The sequence below is a fragment of the Drosophila sulfurigaster genome, chromosome 3, assembly GCF_023558435.1.
Source record: "Drosophila sulfurigaster albostrigata strain 15112-1811.04 chromosome 3, ASM2355843v2, whole genome shotgun sequence".
Lineage (NCBI taxonomy): Eukaryota > Metazoa > Arthropoda > Insecta > Diptera > Drosophilidae > Drosophila > Drosophila sulfurigaster.
In genome coordinates this window covers 42,571,326-42,588,742 of record NC_084883.1, presented here as the reverse complement: position 1 = coordinate 42,588,742, position 17,417 = coordinate 42,571,326, and the positions used below count along the sequence as shown (strand labels likewise).

General features: G+C 36.8%; 1 protein-coding gene and 1 long non-coding RNA gene across 2 annotated transcripts in view; one reads left to right on the top strand and one right to left on the bottom strand.

Moving 5' to 3' along the window:
* The window catches only part of LOC133842319 (klarsicht protein), a 178,350-nt gene that overhangs the window by 31,465 nt on the left and 129,468 nt on the right, over positions 1-17,417 (bottom strand). The window contains 1 exon segment of the mRNA XM_062275370.1: positions 12,625-13,041. Within this exon segment, the coding sequence (XP_062131354.1) occupies positions 12,625-13,041 (417 nt within the window).
* On the top strand, positions 11,869-12,821 carry LOC133842324 (uncharacterized). The gene is made up of 2 exons (XR_009894384.1): positions 11,869-12,134; positions 12,190-12,821. It is a non-coding gene; the product is annotated as an uncharacterized LOC133842324 (long non-coding RNA).

Sequence of the window (17,417 nt, the reverse complement as noted above, 5' to 3'; positions counted from 1 at the left end):
ATATCGTATAAATGTTGCTCGCAAAACTCTTGTGGTCAGTCTCATAATTTTTCACAATTTTCACACAAATTTTCCCATTGGCCTTTCAACGCTTTTCGCTTTGGTCATCACGTAACCATCTCGCTAGCTAGTTGGCATGCTTTCTGAGTTTTTTTTTTTTTTGAGCTTCCTTCTTCACATATGTTATAATTGCTTTCAATTGCACACGGGGGCCAAGAGCCAGACAAACAGACATAAAATAAAAGGAAAATGTGTACAGCGACAGAGAGAGAGAGAGACAGACAAATAGTTGTTGGCCCACCAGACAGATGACAGATAATCCAAAAAACCAAAACAACAACATAAAAAGTGTCTAGTGGAAATAACAAAAAAGCGAGGCGCACACGTCATGTGGGTGGCAGATGAAGAGGAGAAGGAGGAGTCAAGGGAGGTGAAGGGGTAGCATACTCTTCATATTTTGCGGGGGCGGGCCTTGACGCCCCCTTGAAACATGAACACACAAGTGTTAGGTGTTAAGTTGTTCAAGAGCTTTTGTTTTGCTTTAGTTTTTTTGGGAAAGCAGCAACTTGTTGTTGGCATCTTAACCTCATTTGACCTTGAAAGTGCCCCCCCCCCCTCTCCCACACCCCTCGCTTTGCTATTACATTTTTCTGTATGTTCATAAAAATAATCAGAACATTTCATTATGTATTACCTCATTGAATTCAAAGCTTCTTTATAGCCCCAGCACATTAACAAGTTTTTCTTTTAGCTTTTAGCGGATTTTGCGTAATTCTGGCCAAAAGAATTTCTAATTTCCATTTTCATTTCCATGTTAACGAGCTACGATGAAGGTCAAAAGCAATGCTACATTCCTGATTCTTTGCAGGCATAAAAATTGATGATTTATCGTGTATTGAGCACTTGGAGGCGCCTTCTTGATTGTTGTGTTTATTTATGATAAACAAGACATTAGCGATTTTCCTTTTGAAAAGCAGACAGCAGGTGAAACTGTGCCAGACAAACAAAGGAGAAGAGCTTGTAAATTACTTTCAGCTGGACAACACTACACATCAATTTCATGATAAACAAAATGTAAGAATGAAGTATTAAACGATGCCCAACGATCACTCAAACTGTAAACACTTTTCAGTTTTCAGTTTCTGTTTCAGTTTGAAGCTCTATTGAAACATCTGGCTATTCTCACTTTCTAACCATTTGCATAGCGTTCACCCGCATTTGTAACGCTCTCTCGAAAATTAGATGGGGAAGTTATGGGGAGGGGAAAAACATGACAGTAATCGAATAAAATCTAACGACAAGCTGCTAAACACGACAACAGCCAACATATTCCATGACTGACCCTTTTTTTTTGAACGAGTTACGAGCAGCAATAGAGATGAGTGTTTTGAAATTTCAGAAATTGAAAAATAAATCGGATTAGTGTAAGAATATGAATGAAGTAAATCTAAACCTTATGAGCGAATAACAAATTATAATATTAAAAAAAGGCATCAATTTTAAAGTCCTTAAATACCTTGATTAACAAAACTAAATTAAAAAAAATTAAAAGTATACCTACAAGATATAATCTAAAATATCAACAGTGACGTAAATCTTGAAGGTATAGTCTAGTAGGTAAAGTAAATACTAAATTTCGTATAGAGGTATTTAGTTTAATAATCTTTGAAAAACATAAAAAACAAAGCTAAATTTGATAAAATTTACTTAAAAAGTACATTGCGTTAAGTTACAGATAAATTGCGTATATTCTTTTATAGGAATATTGAATATTTGATTAAGCAATTCAGAAGTAAAGTAAGTATAGTAAGTATATAGGAATGTTGAAGATTTGTCTAAGCAAAGTATGCTATCATTCAGTGCGTTAAATTACGCATCAGAAATATCGTATTAGAAATATCAAAAATACATATATAAAGATATCTATATTTTCTTGAGATGCAGTTCAGTTCATCATATTAAAGTATGTACATATTTACAAAATATGAATATATCTAAATTTGATGTGATGTAGTTCAGTTCATCTCTAGAAATCATCTCAGCTTCTCTCCCTCTCACTCTCTTTCATCAGCCTACAGCTACTCGAAGTCTTGTTTGATCTCGTAGTTTTGGTCTTGTTCTTCTTGTTCTACACAATTTATGAACTTATTATGCAAAATTCCTGCGCGATCTCGAGACGCGGCAACGCCTGCCACAAATAGAGATAGAGACGCGGCATTACTTGCAACATGCCTTAGTTGGAAACTGAAGTTCAGGTTTATCGCGACGCACTTCACGCGAACTCCGCAAAAGGGGCGTCGAGAGCGAGAGGGTATTGGGCAGGAGGCGTGGCAGCGGAGCTGGACACGTGACTTTGCCGTGTTGGCAGCTTAGCACCTCATTTGACTGACTTGGTGTTTCCTTTTCTCGCTCGCTTAAACTATCATTAAGGTTGCCTTTGGGCCAAAGTGCGATAAGCATCTGCCACGTAAACGACAACTGCAACTTACAACTTCAACTTACAACTTACAACAACAAACACGCAATCTTTCGCTCTGTCACAAATTCTCATGTCATTTCTCATTGGGTTGAGCAACTTTCCGCAGAACTTTTTATGTATTGCAGGTAGTACTCCAAAATCCGATTACTCGATAAGTCTTTTTTTTTTGTATTTCTATTTTTTGTGCTGTGGGAAATTTGTTGTCAAGTTTTCTTGTTGTTGATTGCTTTTGACTACTGTTTCTTCCTTTTTCTGACTACATACAATTTTTTATGGTCTCTTTGTTTATTTGTATTTGAAAACATTATTATGAATTTCTCACACGCGGGCATTTAATTATCGTTAAACACTTTCATGTCATCGATGTGTAGGGGAACACCTCAATTAACATATTGAGCTTGGGTGTATGTAACGGTGTGTGTGTGCATGTGTGTGTAATTATCGTGCAATAAAAACGTGAGCTGCAACTGGAAATTGTTAGTTGTATAGCATAGTGAACACAACTTCACAACTTGTATTCGTTCACGTCTATGCGCTGACAGCTGCTTATTTATTGCTATTTCAGGGTGGCATTCAATTGAGACACTCAAACAAATTATTGTGATACTATTATTAAGCTTAGAATTTACTTAGAAAGAAAAATGAGAAAAAAAGAAATTCTATAAAGTTGTAAAAAACATAATTGCTTAATATTCACATAAATCATAGCAAAATATTTTATTTTAGCTTCTTAGTTGCAACATCAATTTAAGAAATCATTTATTAAGAAACTGCATTTAATTGAAATGCTAATTGTTGTAAAATTCAATTGGAAAGTTAATTATTAAGACATTAAGACTATAGTTTTATGATTTGTGATTAAAATCTTTCTTCCGCCACTTTCAGAAAACAAAATTAATAGACAGAATAGAAGAATATGGCCAGGCTCCATGTCACAGTCAGAAATCTTGAAAAGGGATTCTCTCTCTTTAACAATACGACCAGACATTAAGTCTTTAAATATATTATTATTATTATTATATTATTATTATTATTATAATTACTTATTTGTTAAGTTATAATTTGAAGACTAGATTTAATTTAAATGACACTTGTTTGAGACCAGAATTGCAAAGTTAATAAGTATAACACATTGATTGAAGTTTTTTGATTTATACTCGTATGATAATATTTAATTATTTACTTCCACAACTTATTCAGAAATCAGTATTGAGAGAGAGAGAATATAACAATGTGACCAGATTTTATGTCACATTCAGAAATCGTGAATAAGAGAGAGAGTATAATAATGTGACCAAACTTTAGGTCTAGAATAAGAGAGAGAATATGACAATGTGACCAAAGTTCGTGTTCTTAAATATACTTATTCATTACTACTGTATTGTTTTGGTATTTGAATGGAGAATGTACATCAAAACTATTTATAAGAATCAGGCCTGTTAATTTCCTTAAAAACTAATTTCAAACTGCCTTTTTCTGAGTGTACAAAGATTGCTCACACAATATGAATAGTTCTTATTGTTTGCCTTAAATTTAACAGGTTCTAATGTCGCCAGAAATTAATTGTTGTATAGTACAACAGCTGGTAAATAGTTTTATATCATTGGAGCATTCATCTCGATGTGAATGCCATAATTATGAAATAATTCACATGGAATTTAAATCCGTTTACAGCGCGTCAACACAAATGCCATGCAAAAGTCGACGATGGTGCGAACGAAAAATTGCAGACACAACAAACAACAAACAACAGGCAACAAAAACATTGACTGCAGCAACAACAACAATATCAACAACAACAGCAGCAATGGCAATGACAACACTGTTGCAACAAATGCGAACGCGTTGACAACCCACAGGCAACAAGAGAGATACAACGAGAGAAAGAAAAAAAGCAAACACAACATGCAAAGCTGACTTTTGCTGCAGCAGCAACTGTGTGTTGCACCCGCCGCAGCAGCAGCAGCAACAATATTATTACTTTCATTGTGCTGTTGCGAGGCAGCAACACACAAAAAAAAAGAAGCAAAACATTTCCTGGTACAGTGGCTGCTGCTGCTGCAACTGCAACATCCACATTGTCCACAATTTAGCGCAAATATTACAAATCGCATTAGACGCTAAATTTAGCCAGAGCAACTCAGTGTCTCTGTCTGCCCCCAAGCTGCATTGCTCCATGTGGCAACAACTCCAGCAGCAGCAATATTCGACAGAATGGCGACTATATTTTTCGTAGCAATGTCTGTGGCAAATTCTTGTTATGGCTGTTGTGGCATGACCCCAAACCATGTTGTCAGCGCCAGCGCCAGCGGGCAACATGTTGCTGCAACATTTCACTGTGTTGCATGTGGGTGGCAAGCAGCAGTCTCAATCCCGCCAACGCTTCGCTTGTCCCCCCACGCAGCAGCAACCACAATGCTTGAGCCACGCAGCAATTGCTCATAATTTGCAGGTTGTTGTTGGTTGCATGCAACTCTCTTCACTCCACTCCGCTCTTTCCTTGTGTCGGCGGCTCGTGCGCCTTTGAGCCTTTTTGTGTGGCAGACACATTTGCATTTAAGGTGTTGCTTGTTGATTAATGGCAAACAGTGCAGTATTTAGCATGCCATTTGTGGCACAGCGTCAGCAGCAGCAGCAACAGCTTGCCACATCGCTGATGGTGACAATTGAAGCGCAATAAAAAGCAGCCAAAAAAACAAAACAAAGACAAAAGGCCGCCGATTGACATTTGAGGCCGCAAAATGTCAATATGCCATAAATGCAGCTAAATGCGGCAAATGGCCAAATCATCTCGCAGGGCATTTGCAACAAAGAAAAAAAACAGGACAACTTTGCAGATGTTGCCGTTTTTTTATCCATTTGATTCATCTGCCATTGACAACAGCAACATGTTGCTGGTTGCTAGTTGCCAGTTGTTGGTTGCTGCTTTACTTTTGTTTACAGTTCGACTTCACAACTTGTGGCATGGTAATTTCCCCCATTTGATTATACTTTTGTGGCCACATCTCGTTCGAATGTGTGTTTACCAGCTGCTGCCACACAATGAAGCAATTTTCTGCTACTTTTTTTTTACTTTTGTTATTCAGAATTATTTTTCTTTGTCTTTATGGCAATCATTCAATATAGTTTACTTATGGGGGGCCTCCATCGATGTTGTTGTTGTTGTTGTTGTTGTCTTTGCAATTAATCTTTTATGACATGGATTTCTTATTAAAACTCTAAACTTTGGGTATTTCTGTTTTCGGTTTTACAATCGTTAATTATGCTTGATTTACAAATTATTAAAGTCGTCAATGAATCGCATTTAATGACCAGCACAATTCACCATTTTATGACGGTAGCCAAATTATTTGCGTCAAATCGCAGTCATTAAAAAAAGTTGTAAAAATTGAGAGTAATATATAGATGGCAAGCAAAAAAATAGCAGCTGACAAATTATATATTTCTTATACTCAATGGCGGTATTAATATTTAAGCGCATTTAACGCTTGTGTATAAATGGGTGAACATTAAGGTTGAAAAGCTTTAACTAAAGTATACCTACATATATTTATGATCCTTATTCATTAATGATTATTAATCTTTCATAATTAAAGTTGGAGCAATAAAAGTTGGCAATGCTGTATTAATTAAGTGAAATATACCAAATTGATATACAGCATAAATACTAAAAATATACCGAATACTATATTTGGTATATTGATATAGTATAGCTAATAGTGCGGTATTCATTTTAAAATGTAACAAATTAATATACCGCAAAAATACTAAAACATATACCAAAGGCAATATTTGGTATATTGATATAGCACTACATTCATACATTTTTGCATTCATTCGCTATTTAATGAAAAGATGAACAGAGATTTCAGTTTTACATGACATTTTAGATGTTCATTAAATTTATTTTTATAGTAAAATTTACATCAGATATATATAACTATACTATAACTCCTGTCGATTTATGTTACATTCTTGGAAATATTTAATAAGTTGTTGTGCTTTGATTTAAAACTGTATAACACAAATTTCTGCGTATAGAAAATTCTGAGCAACAATTCTCAATGATTAAGCCTTTGCCATTTAAATCTGTAGAACACAAATTTCTGTATTTAGAAAATACTCAGCAACATCTTTCAATCATTATACCTTTAACGCAGTAAAACACTGCTAGAAAATTTCTGTATTTCGAGTGTCAACTCTCAATCATTATGCCTCTCTGTCATTGAAAATTTGAATTTCCATTATCGGAATTGCATTATCTGTTGTTCATTTCGCAGTCATATCTCATCATTGACAACCAGCTCAGTGAAGTTGTGATTAATAATCGCGGCACGCAGTTTGCCAATCTGCCGGAATAATGAACAATAAATGGCACATGGAAGCCCACATTATCTGGGTAATTGAAAATGAGCCAAGAGACAGCAAAGCCGCAGCTCAGCAACAGCAACAGAAACTTGCAGCACACTTTGAGTTCGATTTCAAGCTGCATCATTAACTGCCACCAAAAGTAGATCAACTAACGGCTTGCAGCAACTGTTTTATAGTTGCTGTTGTTGTTGTTGATGTCGAGTGTTGTTGTGGTTGCTGTTGTGTTGTTGTTGTGTTGCTGGGGATGTGGCCACATTATAAAACAATTTCTCACAAAAACCCACCCAATTTGCCTGCTAACCGCACACACGACGACGACCAAACAAATTTCCAATTACATGAGCCATTTTGGTAACTGTTTTTGTGTGATGGTTGCTGCTGCTGCTTGGCTACGGCCAGCGGCTAATTACTGCGCTTGGACAGCAGCAGCACAGAAAGTGAGACCCGTGCGGCGTGGTAATTACTTTGGCTTAAGCATTGCTGTGCTGTGTGGCAGCTGCAACAACGGCCTTGCAACGCGACGGCGCGTCAGTCGAAAGTGAAACTTAAGCTTTTTGTTTTTCGGGCCATTGTTTAAAGTTTTTGCTGTGGCAAGTGGCAAGTGAGTCTGTGGCATGCTGCTGCCAGCTTCCGCATTGCGCAGTGTGTGTGTGTGTGTGTGTGTTGTGGGTGTCACGCCCCAAAACAAGCTATAAACACTGCAAAATTTACATAATTATTGTGATTTAATTTGCGGCACTCGCATCTTCCGGGCGACTGCCTGCCACAGTCACTGCCACATGCATTCAACATGCACTCACACAATATTTAATAGTCACAATTTGTAGTTGTCAGTTGTTGTTGCAATAATACACACAACATGCAAATGCAGTTCCGATATTCCAAGCACGAACAACACCAAAAACTACTGCACTAAAGTTGCAGCAACATTTGTTGCACGTCAATTTTTATTCACTGCGCATTCATTCATTTTCGTGCCTTTTCGCAGCCAATAAATAAATAACTATAAAATACGTATAACGAGTAAACACTCTAATTTGCATTTTTTCATTTTTTTTTTGTGTCTCTAAGTTTTTATTATGAGCTATTTATTTCAGTTTTTCTTAGCTTTTTTGTTGTTGCTACCGTTCGCTCTATTCGCATAACAAGATTGATTTATGCTCTTGGCCTTTGTGATTGATGTGCCGCATTCAATCATTTCGATTCGTACATTCATCGATTGGCAATTAAATTCATAAATTGTTAACAAAATTTTTATTACTCCTATGTATATTGATCGACGTTAATTGGCTGCTCGTCATTGTGTTGTTGTGTGTGTCAGACTATAGCAAAATCCAATTAGCTGCACATTGTTTTTGTCAAGTGTTGCTAAACGTCGTGTCGAATGTGTGTCCAATAAAATTGTCTTTAATCTATTTTCAGTTTGATCACACATTTCTCTTTCATCTTTTTTGTAATCATTTGCAAACGTTTCAATGCCAAGGTTAGCACAGGAAATGTCACTTGATAAGTGTTGAATAACGTTGGGTGGGAATTTTTTATTAATTCGATTGAGAAAACAGTAATTGAATGGTGTTAAAGGGTTTATAAGAAAGTGTTATTTCTGTGAACTAGAACTGAACTACTTCACACATATTTTGGTCCTATACAATGCAGCTTTTTTGATAGATAGAAAGGAAATAATGTAGTATGGAATTCATCCGACCAGTGTTAATAAACGCATTAACATATTTTGAGTTATGTATAAGGGATAAATATTTTGAAAACTTTGAAATTATTTCTTTTTGAAGTTTTATACAAATTTTCTTATTTTTTTTAAATTATTTTTTCATTTTTAATTATGTTTACTCACAAAGATTTCAATGTCACTGTTAACTTTCAATTTCCCTACACTATATCAGTATTGGTAAAGTCCACAAATTATGGTTGTTGAAAATCGTTATATCAGTGTTGCAAAGCGCCAAAATAAGCAGAAGAACTAAAGCCAAATCATTGGTAAATAATGTTGGCTTCCTCAAGTCTACTTTTGTGTTAAATTTGCAAACTTTTATGACGCATTGCCAAATGTTTATCGTTGTATTCGCAAACAGTTTACTGAGAACTTGCCTTTGTCTTTTGGCTAAATATTAAACTCTTTTGTTGCCAAGCTGCAGTATTTACTCGTTTGCTATTGTCTTGTTAATTAATTTATGGCTAGACCTTTGTTTGCAATACATTTTAAGACTAATACAGAAGGCGGCAGCAGTTTTTCCGAACTCGAATTTAAATTTGTTATAAGTAGCAGCTGTGGCCAGATGTCTCTGTGAGTGCGGGGCTTTCAACACTTTCGCTGCAGTTGGTGGCCTTCAACTGGCTAACTGATGAATCAATCAAAAGGTGCATTGGCCCTGCCAAGAATAAACAAGACAAGGCAAAGGGCTAAGAAAATACAACAAGAAAAGCCAAGGGAAGCGAGCAACCACAAAAAACACAAAACAAGCAAATATAATAATCAAGTGTAATCAATGTAATTCGACTGACAGCATTGCATTTGTTTATCGAGAGGAGCGAAGCTTGGAGGGGGAAGGGAGTAAGAGTGGGAAATGAAGAGAAGCGAAGAAGAAATAAAATGCATAACAGGCAAAATGCATTTTATGAGGAGTTGCTCGCTCTCTGGGCACGTCGTAAATTTGATTTGGTTTATTTTCATTTGTTGTGCTTATTTTTTGTCCCCTACTTTGTTTCCTCCCTCTCGCTCTCTCTAAACTTTGGCTACTTTCCACTTTTTTGTGGCGGCGGCAGCTGCAACAGCAGCTGATGTGGCAAGTTCGAAGTGGTAAGTTGTAGGTGAAGAGTCGACCTCTGGGCCAAGTTTGCAATGTTTGCTGTTGATGTTGCTGTTGCTGTTGCAGTCGGGGTCGCCATAAATTTCACTTTTACTCGTTTCATGTGTAATTTGATTTTATATTGGGCATAATTTCTGCGCCGCATTTTACAACACTGGCAGCTGCCAGGTTTTTCTGTTTTCTTCGGTTTTTTTTTCGTTATTGACAGCAGCAGGCAAAAAGCAGCTAAATTAATGATCACATTTGACATTTGTTGATTACGTGTGCTTTTGCCACATGTGGCAGCGACTTATCTTTAGGCTTATCCGCTGCAAAAATTAGCATGTGGCCTAAGCACAAAATGTGGAGCACAGAAAATCAGTCAGGAAAGTGTTGCAAATTATAAGGCACCAGCGAGCGTCGTGTCCAGCATGCAGAGTAGGCGGCAAATTGGTCACAGCTAAAGGGGGGCGTGTCAAAAGAGAGGGGGGGGAGAGAGAGAGGGGGAAGTGTGCCTATGCTTAGCTGGCGGCGATCAAATGCAAATTGTTGCATCAGCGAGTAAGAGAGACCGAAGCCGAAAAGCGGGCTAGGAGAAACTCGAGACTCAAATGAAGCGGTTTAAAGCGGGCATCATGAACTGCTCTGCTCCAGAGCCGCAGGCTTGACAGCCACAATGAGAGGCAGCGGCAGCTGTTGTTGCTGTTGCTGCCACCACAGAGGGCAGCCAAGTTTAGCTGTGTGGGTCAGTTGCAAGTTAGTTGGGAGTGCGTGCCTTGCATGAGTTACGACATTCAGTGTAAATAACGTGGCACGAGTCACAACGGAAGCCAAGCTTCCAAGCCAGAGACTGCATCTGTCTTTCTCCCTCTCGCTAGCTGGCTCACAAATTATACACAATTAAAATGTGGTTACCGAGAGCGTTTACAAAACGATTGCAATTATATACTGTGTCTTGCCACAGGCCAAAAGCAACAGCAGCAACAGCAACAGGGAGTCGACTCCACTCAGAACTTTGCACCGGGAAACGATTTAAGTGCTCTAAATCAGAGCAAAAGCTGGAGTCGAAAAGAAGAAGCAGAGGAAGCTGGAGAGAGGGAATTGTGGGCAGAAGAATCTCGCAAAAACTGGGTCAATGTGATTATAGGAAAAAACTTTCACTAGCAGCCAGCTGTGTGTCAAGTGAGTGGGATGCATGCACATAGAATAAAAAGTGTGAAGAGTAGAGAAGAGAAGTGGAGAGTGTGTAGAGTAGAGTAGTGCAGAGCAAAGAAGTGGAGAGTGTATAGGATAGAGCAGAGCAGTAAGAAATAGTGGAGAGTGAGGAAGTAGAGAGTGGAGAGAAGTGCAGAGCAATGAAGCCACGCAGAATTGAGAGATTGTTGCTGTTGTCGTTGGATGCAATTGAAAGGCTAGAAAGGAACTCGTTATGCCAAAACAAAGCCAAACATAGAAAGTGGAAGACACTTTTATTTGTGTCGTGTTCTTAAGTAAAAGTAAAAGATAATAACTTCAAAGTGGTATAGAGAGGCTGTAAAACTGTCACAAAATATAAAGAGTAGATATGCAGTAGATTGCACTTACGCATAAATTGCAATTTGCAAAGAATAAGAAGAGATTGTCAAAATTTACATTTATATTTAAGATATTTTGATTGAATGGAATGTTTTTGTATAGAGAATCTATAACCTTTCTGGATTTACTTCAGAATAAACAAGTAAGAAAACTATATAGCCTCTGAGACTCAGTGCTTCATACGGACGGACAGACAGACAGACAGAAAGACGGACATGGCTATATTGTCTCGCCTGTTAAAGCTTATCAAGAATATATGTACTTTATGGAGTCGGGCATGACTCTTTCATATGCCCTATGGAGAGCGGGTATAAAAAGACTTTTTAAACGCATACTAAAATCGTTTAATAGCCATACTATCATAAGATTATCAAAGATTGGTCTATTGTAAAAATCAGTTGTAAGCAAAGAAATCAGCCTTAAAAATTCGCAGAATTACGTGATATTTAATCATTAAATATGAGTTATACTTTGTGTGATTTGTGCGATATTTAATCATTAAATATGAGTTATACTTTGCTTTTCTTTTTAAATTAAAATAAAAATTTATTAGAACATTGCTATCACTGTTATGAAGAAAGTGTTCCATATATTCGGCATCTTCAAAGCAAATTTAAGTATAAAAATCACTACTATTTAATTCCTATACTTTAAAATTGCATTCGCACAATTAACTAATTGCAAATTCATGACACCGATATGATGCATCAAAGCAAGTCACAAAGTTGCACTTTTGCTGTTTTTCTCAAGGATATCACAGCAATTACAAACGTTTAAATTAACCATTTGCTGGAATTCGCCAACAAAAAAACAGGCAGAAAGATAAATCATTTAATTAGCAGCAATCACGAAACAATTGATGGCAGAATTAATGTCTCTCCAGGCATTTGAGCTCTCTTGAGAAGGTGAAATTGTACTTTTTCTAGAAATGCAATTGCCACTAACATAGAGTTGCCTTAGGATTGAAGCATCTGTCGATGGCAATTGGTTGCAAGTTGCTGCTGCGTTTGCCGCGTTGATTACATTTCGAGGCATTTGCGGCATCGTCGGCATTTTCACCAAATGAATTAATTAAATCAGTGAGCAGAGACACTTTTGTAATTAGAAATGCCCGCATTTGGCGCTGAGGCGGACACAAAAAAGGCCGCAATAATGTAAACTTAAGGAAAGGAAAGCGGCGCCACACAAAATGAGGCATCACAAAGTGGTTGCTTCGCTTTTATTTTACTTTAGTTTGTTTTTTCCAAGAATTCAAGAAATGCAATGCGTTTTCGGCTCATTTTCTAAACGTAAATAGAAAACAGCGGCGAGGTCGGATTTTATTATAGCTTGGCAAGTTTAAGGCTAAAGTCAAGGCGATTTCAAAATGTGTATTTATGGACGCATTTAACTTACCGCTGTGGAGCTGCGTTTGCGCAGTAAATTGTCCAGGCAGAGTTGCAGCTCAAAGGCCTTCAAATAGAGCAGATGATAACGATCGCGTAGACGCTCCAAATTGCCTTCACCTTTCCTTGGATGAGCTGCGGATGGAGCTGCTGTTGTTGCTGTTGGAGCTGCTGTTGTGGCTGCTGTGCTGGGCGTGGTCAATGGTGCGCCATCTGAGGCAAAACCGCTGCTTAGACTATTCGATTTGGTCACCGATTCGCTGGTCGTCGACTCACTCGAACAGTTGCTGGTGAGGGAGGCAGGCTGTTGTGTTGCTGTTGCGGTTGCTATTTGCTGTGATTGCTCTGCTGCTCGTTCCCTTTCAGAGGCGGCTCGTATGCAAGCGCTTACAACTCGAGCGTGTGATACAATTTCATGGTACAACACCTGGAAATAGACAGCGAGAAGAAAAAAGAAGTCTTAATTGGCGTTGACAGGCAATTGGAAAGCGCACACATCACGTATACTTAATATAAACCCAGCTTGTAAATGAAGTTGTTGTCTGTCTTTGGGCTTGTGCTTGTCTTTTTCCTTTCGCGTGGGTTTTTCGCCCAGCCAAAAAGAACATCAAAGTTTGCCTTTGTCTTTGGGTGCAGCACAGTCCCAGAACTGAGAACTCTAATGACTTGACTGCACCTCCTACACTGAGCGAAAGCAGTGCTTACTTAAGAAACTTTGAATATAGTCGAGCAAAGTTAATTTACATTTAAATTTCAGTCAAAAACAAATTTAATTTGAAATGAAATTCATTTAGTAAGAGCGTAAGTGTAACAAGCTTCTTAGTTAGTATACAGTTACTATAAAGTGTACTATGTCTCTTTAGTTCTATTTAAATTAAATACTTTATATACTTGCAACAATATTATTCCATTTTATTTTTAGTTAAGTTGAACAAACTTTAAAGTTAAATTAATTATTAAATAGAGTATAAAGTGAAACACTATTATTTTGCTCTATTTTTATTGAAGCGTTAGTTTAAATTTTGTATATATTTACGATAAAGTTAATATATAATCCTTATAAAGTGTGTTATCTTTATTTAATTCTTATTTAAGTGCAGCAATCTTTTAAATTAGCATAAAGTAATTATATAGTTACTATAAAGTGTACTAGCCTGCTTTAAATTAAATACTAAATGTAATTTGAAGTCTTATAATATCTTTAGTTAAGTTCAACACACTTAAGAGGTAAATTATATATTAAAAAGATTATAATTTTTGCTCTATTTCGATTTAAGTGTTAGTTAATATAAAGTAATTATATAGTTAGACTCTCTTTACTTCTATTTAAATTAAATACTAAATATATTTCGAAGTGTAATATAATCTTATTTTATTTTAGTTAAGTGCAGCAATCTCTATAGTTAAAATAACCGTCAACAAATTAATCTTTTGTGTTATCTCTACAATTTATCTTTTAATATTTCCACAACTCTTTCTGCGAGTGCAATTGACTCCTGGCATCGTCTGCATTTCCGTTTTGGGGGGCAGACAACCAAAGCGTCTTTAGATTTTCATCACTCATTTGTCATCTTCGCCCCCAACACACAAAACAAAGGTCAAATCCCACACACACTATTGCATAAGCCGTCGTCTCCATTGTTTTGTCTGCGCAGATAAATCGATAAATTGTTGATGGGCGAAAAAGACTTTCCGCATTGTGTCCACGCTCAGCGCAGCGTGCGATATTCAATTTATCAAAACAGCAACTATGAAAATAATTACAATGTAATTGACACGCACCGGTCAAAGTTGACCTCCAACTCTAACTGAAGCTGCATTTGAAGGCGGGGCGGAGTCGCAGTCGCAGTCAGAGGGGCGTGGCAAATGCTGCAAATGCCGCACAATGACACCCACTCAAAATAGCCAACGACAGGCTGAAAGAAAAACCACATGTTGGGAAGAAGAAGAGACCTCTGACGTTTGTTAATCGCACATTGATCTTCATACAACAGTTTAACCCCAAAGTGAACTCTTGCATCATTTTGACTGTTGGCTAAGTAAATAGCAACAACAACTAGTATATAATAGCTGTCTGTCGATAAATATGATAAAGCGTCTTTTTGCTTGCAACACCTGGACAATCACACATCCTTGAACCGCATTTGAAGAGGTGAAAATGTTTTATGCACTCAAGTCATAAATATCAATTTTCACCTGTTCCCTTTTCCCTGCAACAAATTGAAATGTCACACACACAAAAAGGCGATCGTCGTGAGTTTATGAAATTGATTGCCATCGACATTTTGACATTTTGGCAAACATTTCGACAGCTGCTGCAAAAACACAGAATGATTTATTTTGTTCGCTTTTGCTTTTGCGCGAAAGTCTGCAGCGGGAAAGTTTTTCATTTTTGACGGTCAATTTTTTTGACTTGATCAAAGTTGACAACAAAAAATTTCCCTTGCAATGTAAATATTTAAAAATCTTTTTCGACTTTTCCTCACAAGTTTATTCTTTGCAGAACTCATCAATATGTTTGGATCTTTATCATTTCATTCTCTCATAAACAAACTCGCTTCCAGTTCAATGGCTTTATAGTTAACAACGTTGCTTCGATCCACAATTTTCCTGTAAATATTCAAACGAGCTGCACATTGGAATTTTTCTCTTTATTTCTTGCTAGACAATTTTCTGCGTCATTACAAACACGAGCTCAAAATTGTTTGCATTATGATTTTTATCATTATATCTAATTATGAGCTGCAAAAGAACTCTTGAGAGTGAGAGGGAGATAGGGGAAAACTTCATTTTAGAGGCTTGGCCATTTTGGGCAAATAAAAATCAACTTTAGTTCAGTCTTTACTTGAGGTGAGTCGAGTCATCTTCCAAGTTCTTGAGAGCTTCGAGTCTAGGCAGGTGTGTGGAGGCGGGTGGGTGTGGCACAAGCGGCTGCTTATTTGCGATACTTGCGGCTCATTACATTCGCAGAAGAGGACCGAACGAGAGAGAGAGAGGGAACAAGCTTCAACTCCAGAGTCAGCCACGAGGCAAGACACATTGTGGCTGCCACAGAGCAACGCCTTTCTCTTTGTTTAGTCGAGTTCAGTTGTGGCTGCTTTGGTTGCTGGAGGTTGGCTGCTGGGCCTTGCGGTGGCTTTGCCACCACTCCCAATCTTTGCACGACTCTTGGTCTTGGCAATTTGGCGAGCCTCTTAATGCATTTTGCACACGCTCACTCACCCACCCACCTGAAAGCTGAGCTGAGCCACCAGAAACACCAGCAACTACAACAAAAGCTAAATCAAAAAGAAGAGAACAAAATATGAGCCAGAATACGTTTTGTTTTTTTATGCAAAAAGTTCGTGACTAATCTGCGACTGAACTTGAGATGTTCTCCGCTGTTGTGATTGCAATTGAGACTTTGAGACACTCAACCAGCGGCGCCCATTGGCAAAAAGATATTGAGGCAGCGCAGAGCGGAGTTCAGCTCACAAGTTATGGCTAAAGAAAAGTGAATGCACTGCAGTAGTTGAGAAATGCAGCAATCGAAAAGAATAACAAATAAATAATACAAATGAATGTAGAGTTGAGCTGACTGACTCTTTAAGCTGACCATGAATATTGTTAGGAGTCATTTTTCTTGGTATTGCACTAAAATGTAAATCTTTTATTTTAAGTCTTAAGACTTAGAAAAGTTGTCCTAGCTAGGGTAATATAATGGATTACCTATTTATATTTTATTTTGGTAAATATGTTACAATACTAACTATAGTCTTTAAGATTCCTGAAAATTTGGTTGCGATAAGATAAGATGTAGAAGTTATTTAAGAGATACTTTTAAATGGGAAAAACCCCAATTTACAACAATTTACGACAATCTGATATATTTTGCATCCTATGATATATTTTGAATGTAGTACAATATCGGTATACCAAATATAGCCGTTGATATATTTTAAAAATTTTTGCAGTTTATTTGTTGGTATTTTTTAAAATGAATGCCTCATTATTTTGCTCTTGAATGTGGTACTACATAGATATACCAAATATGACATTCAGTATATATTTTGTTTATTTTTTTCGTATATTCATATTAATTATATTTTATCATATTTTTTAAATTTCTCATAAAGTAAAAACTCTTCCTTTCCCTTTTCAATCTATAAATTCATATTAATAATATTTTTCATTTTCATTTGCTCATAATAAAATGTGCATATTTATATAACTCCAACTCTCATTTATAACTTTTACAACCCTTTCTATTTTTGTGCACACTTTTCTTTAACTAAAACCCAAATTGTTTTGCTATTATTTATTTGGTAATTTATATCACATTAATTTTAAGTATTTAGTGGTTAAATAATATGAATTTTATTGGCCCCTATCAATTAGTTAAGTAACTTTTCACGTGCCACTAATTGTTTTATATTTCTTTCACATTTCCCCCTCAGCATTGTCTTTCACATTCCACATTTACTTCTGTGTTGACCATGTCGTATACGTAATATGCCCAATTTGCCTTTTTACATTTACAGCATTCTTTTTATGATTTCTCATAAGTTAAGCTACAGCTTGATTATGATTTGTGAGTATCCATTAAGTATCAAATTTGAGCAGCTAAAAAATGAGTTTCTGCCACAGTTTTGCCAGCGAAATGCTAATTGGGCAGCCGAAGCAGAGATTGCAACACTTTTTACAACAGTGTCCTCCAATTGTTGTCTGTCTGCCGCACCATGACGCACACACGCAGACTTCTTTATTTGTGATTTCTCATTCGGGGCACAAAACAAATTTCATGCAAATGTTGAAGAAATCGTG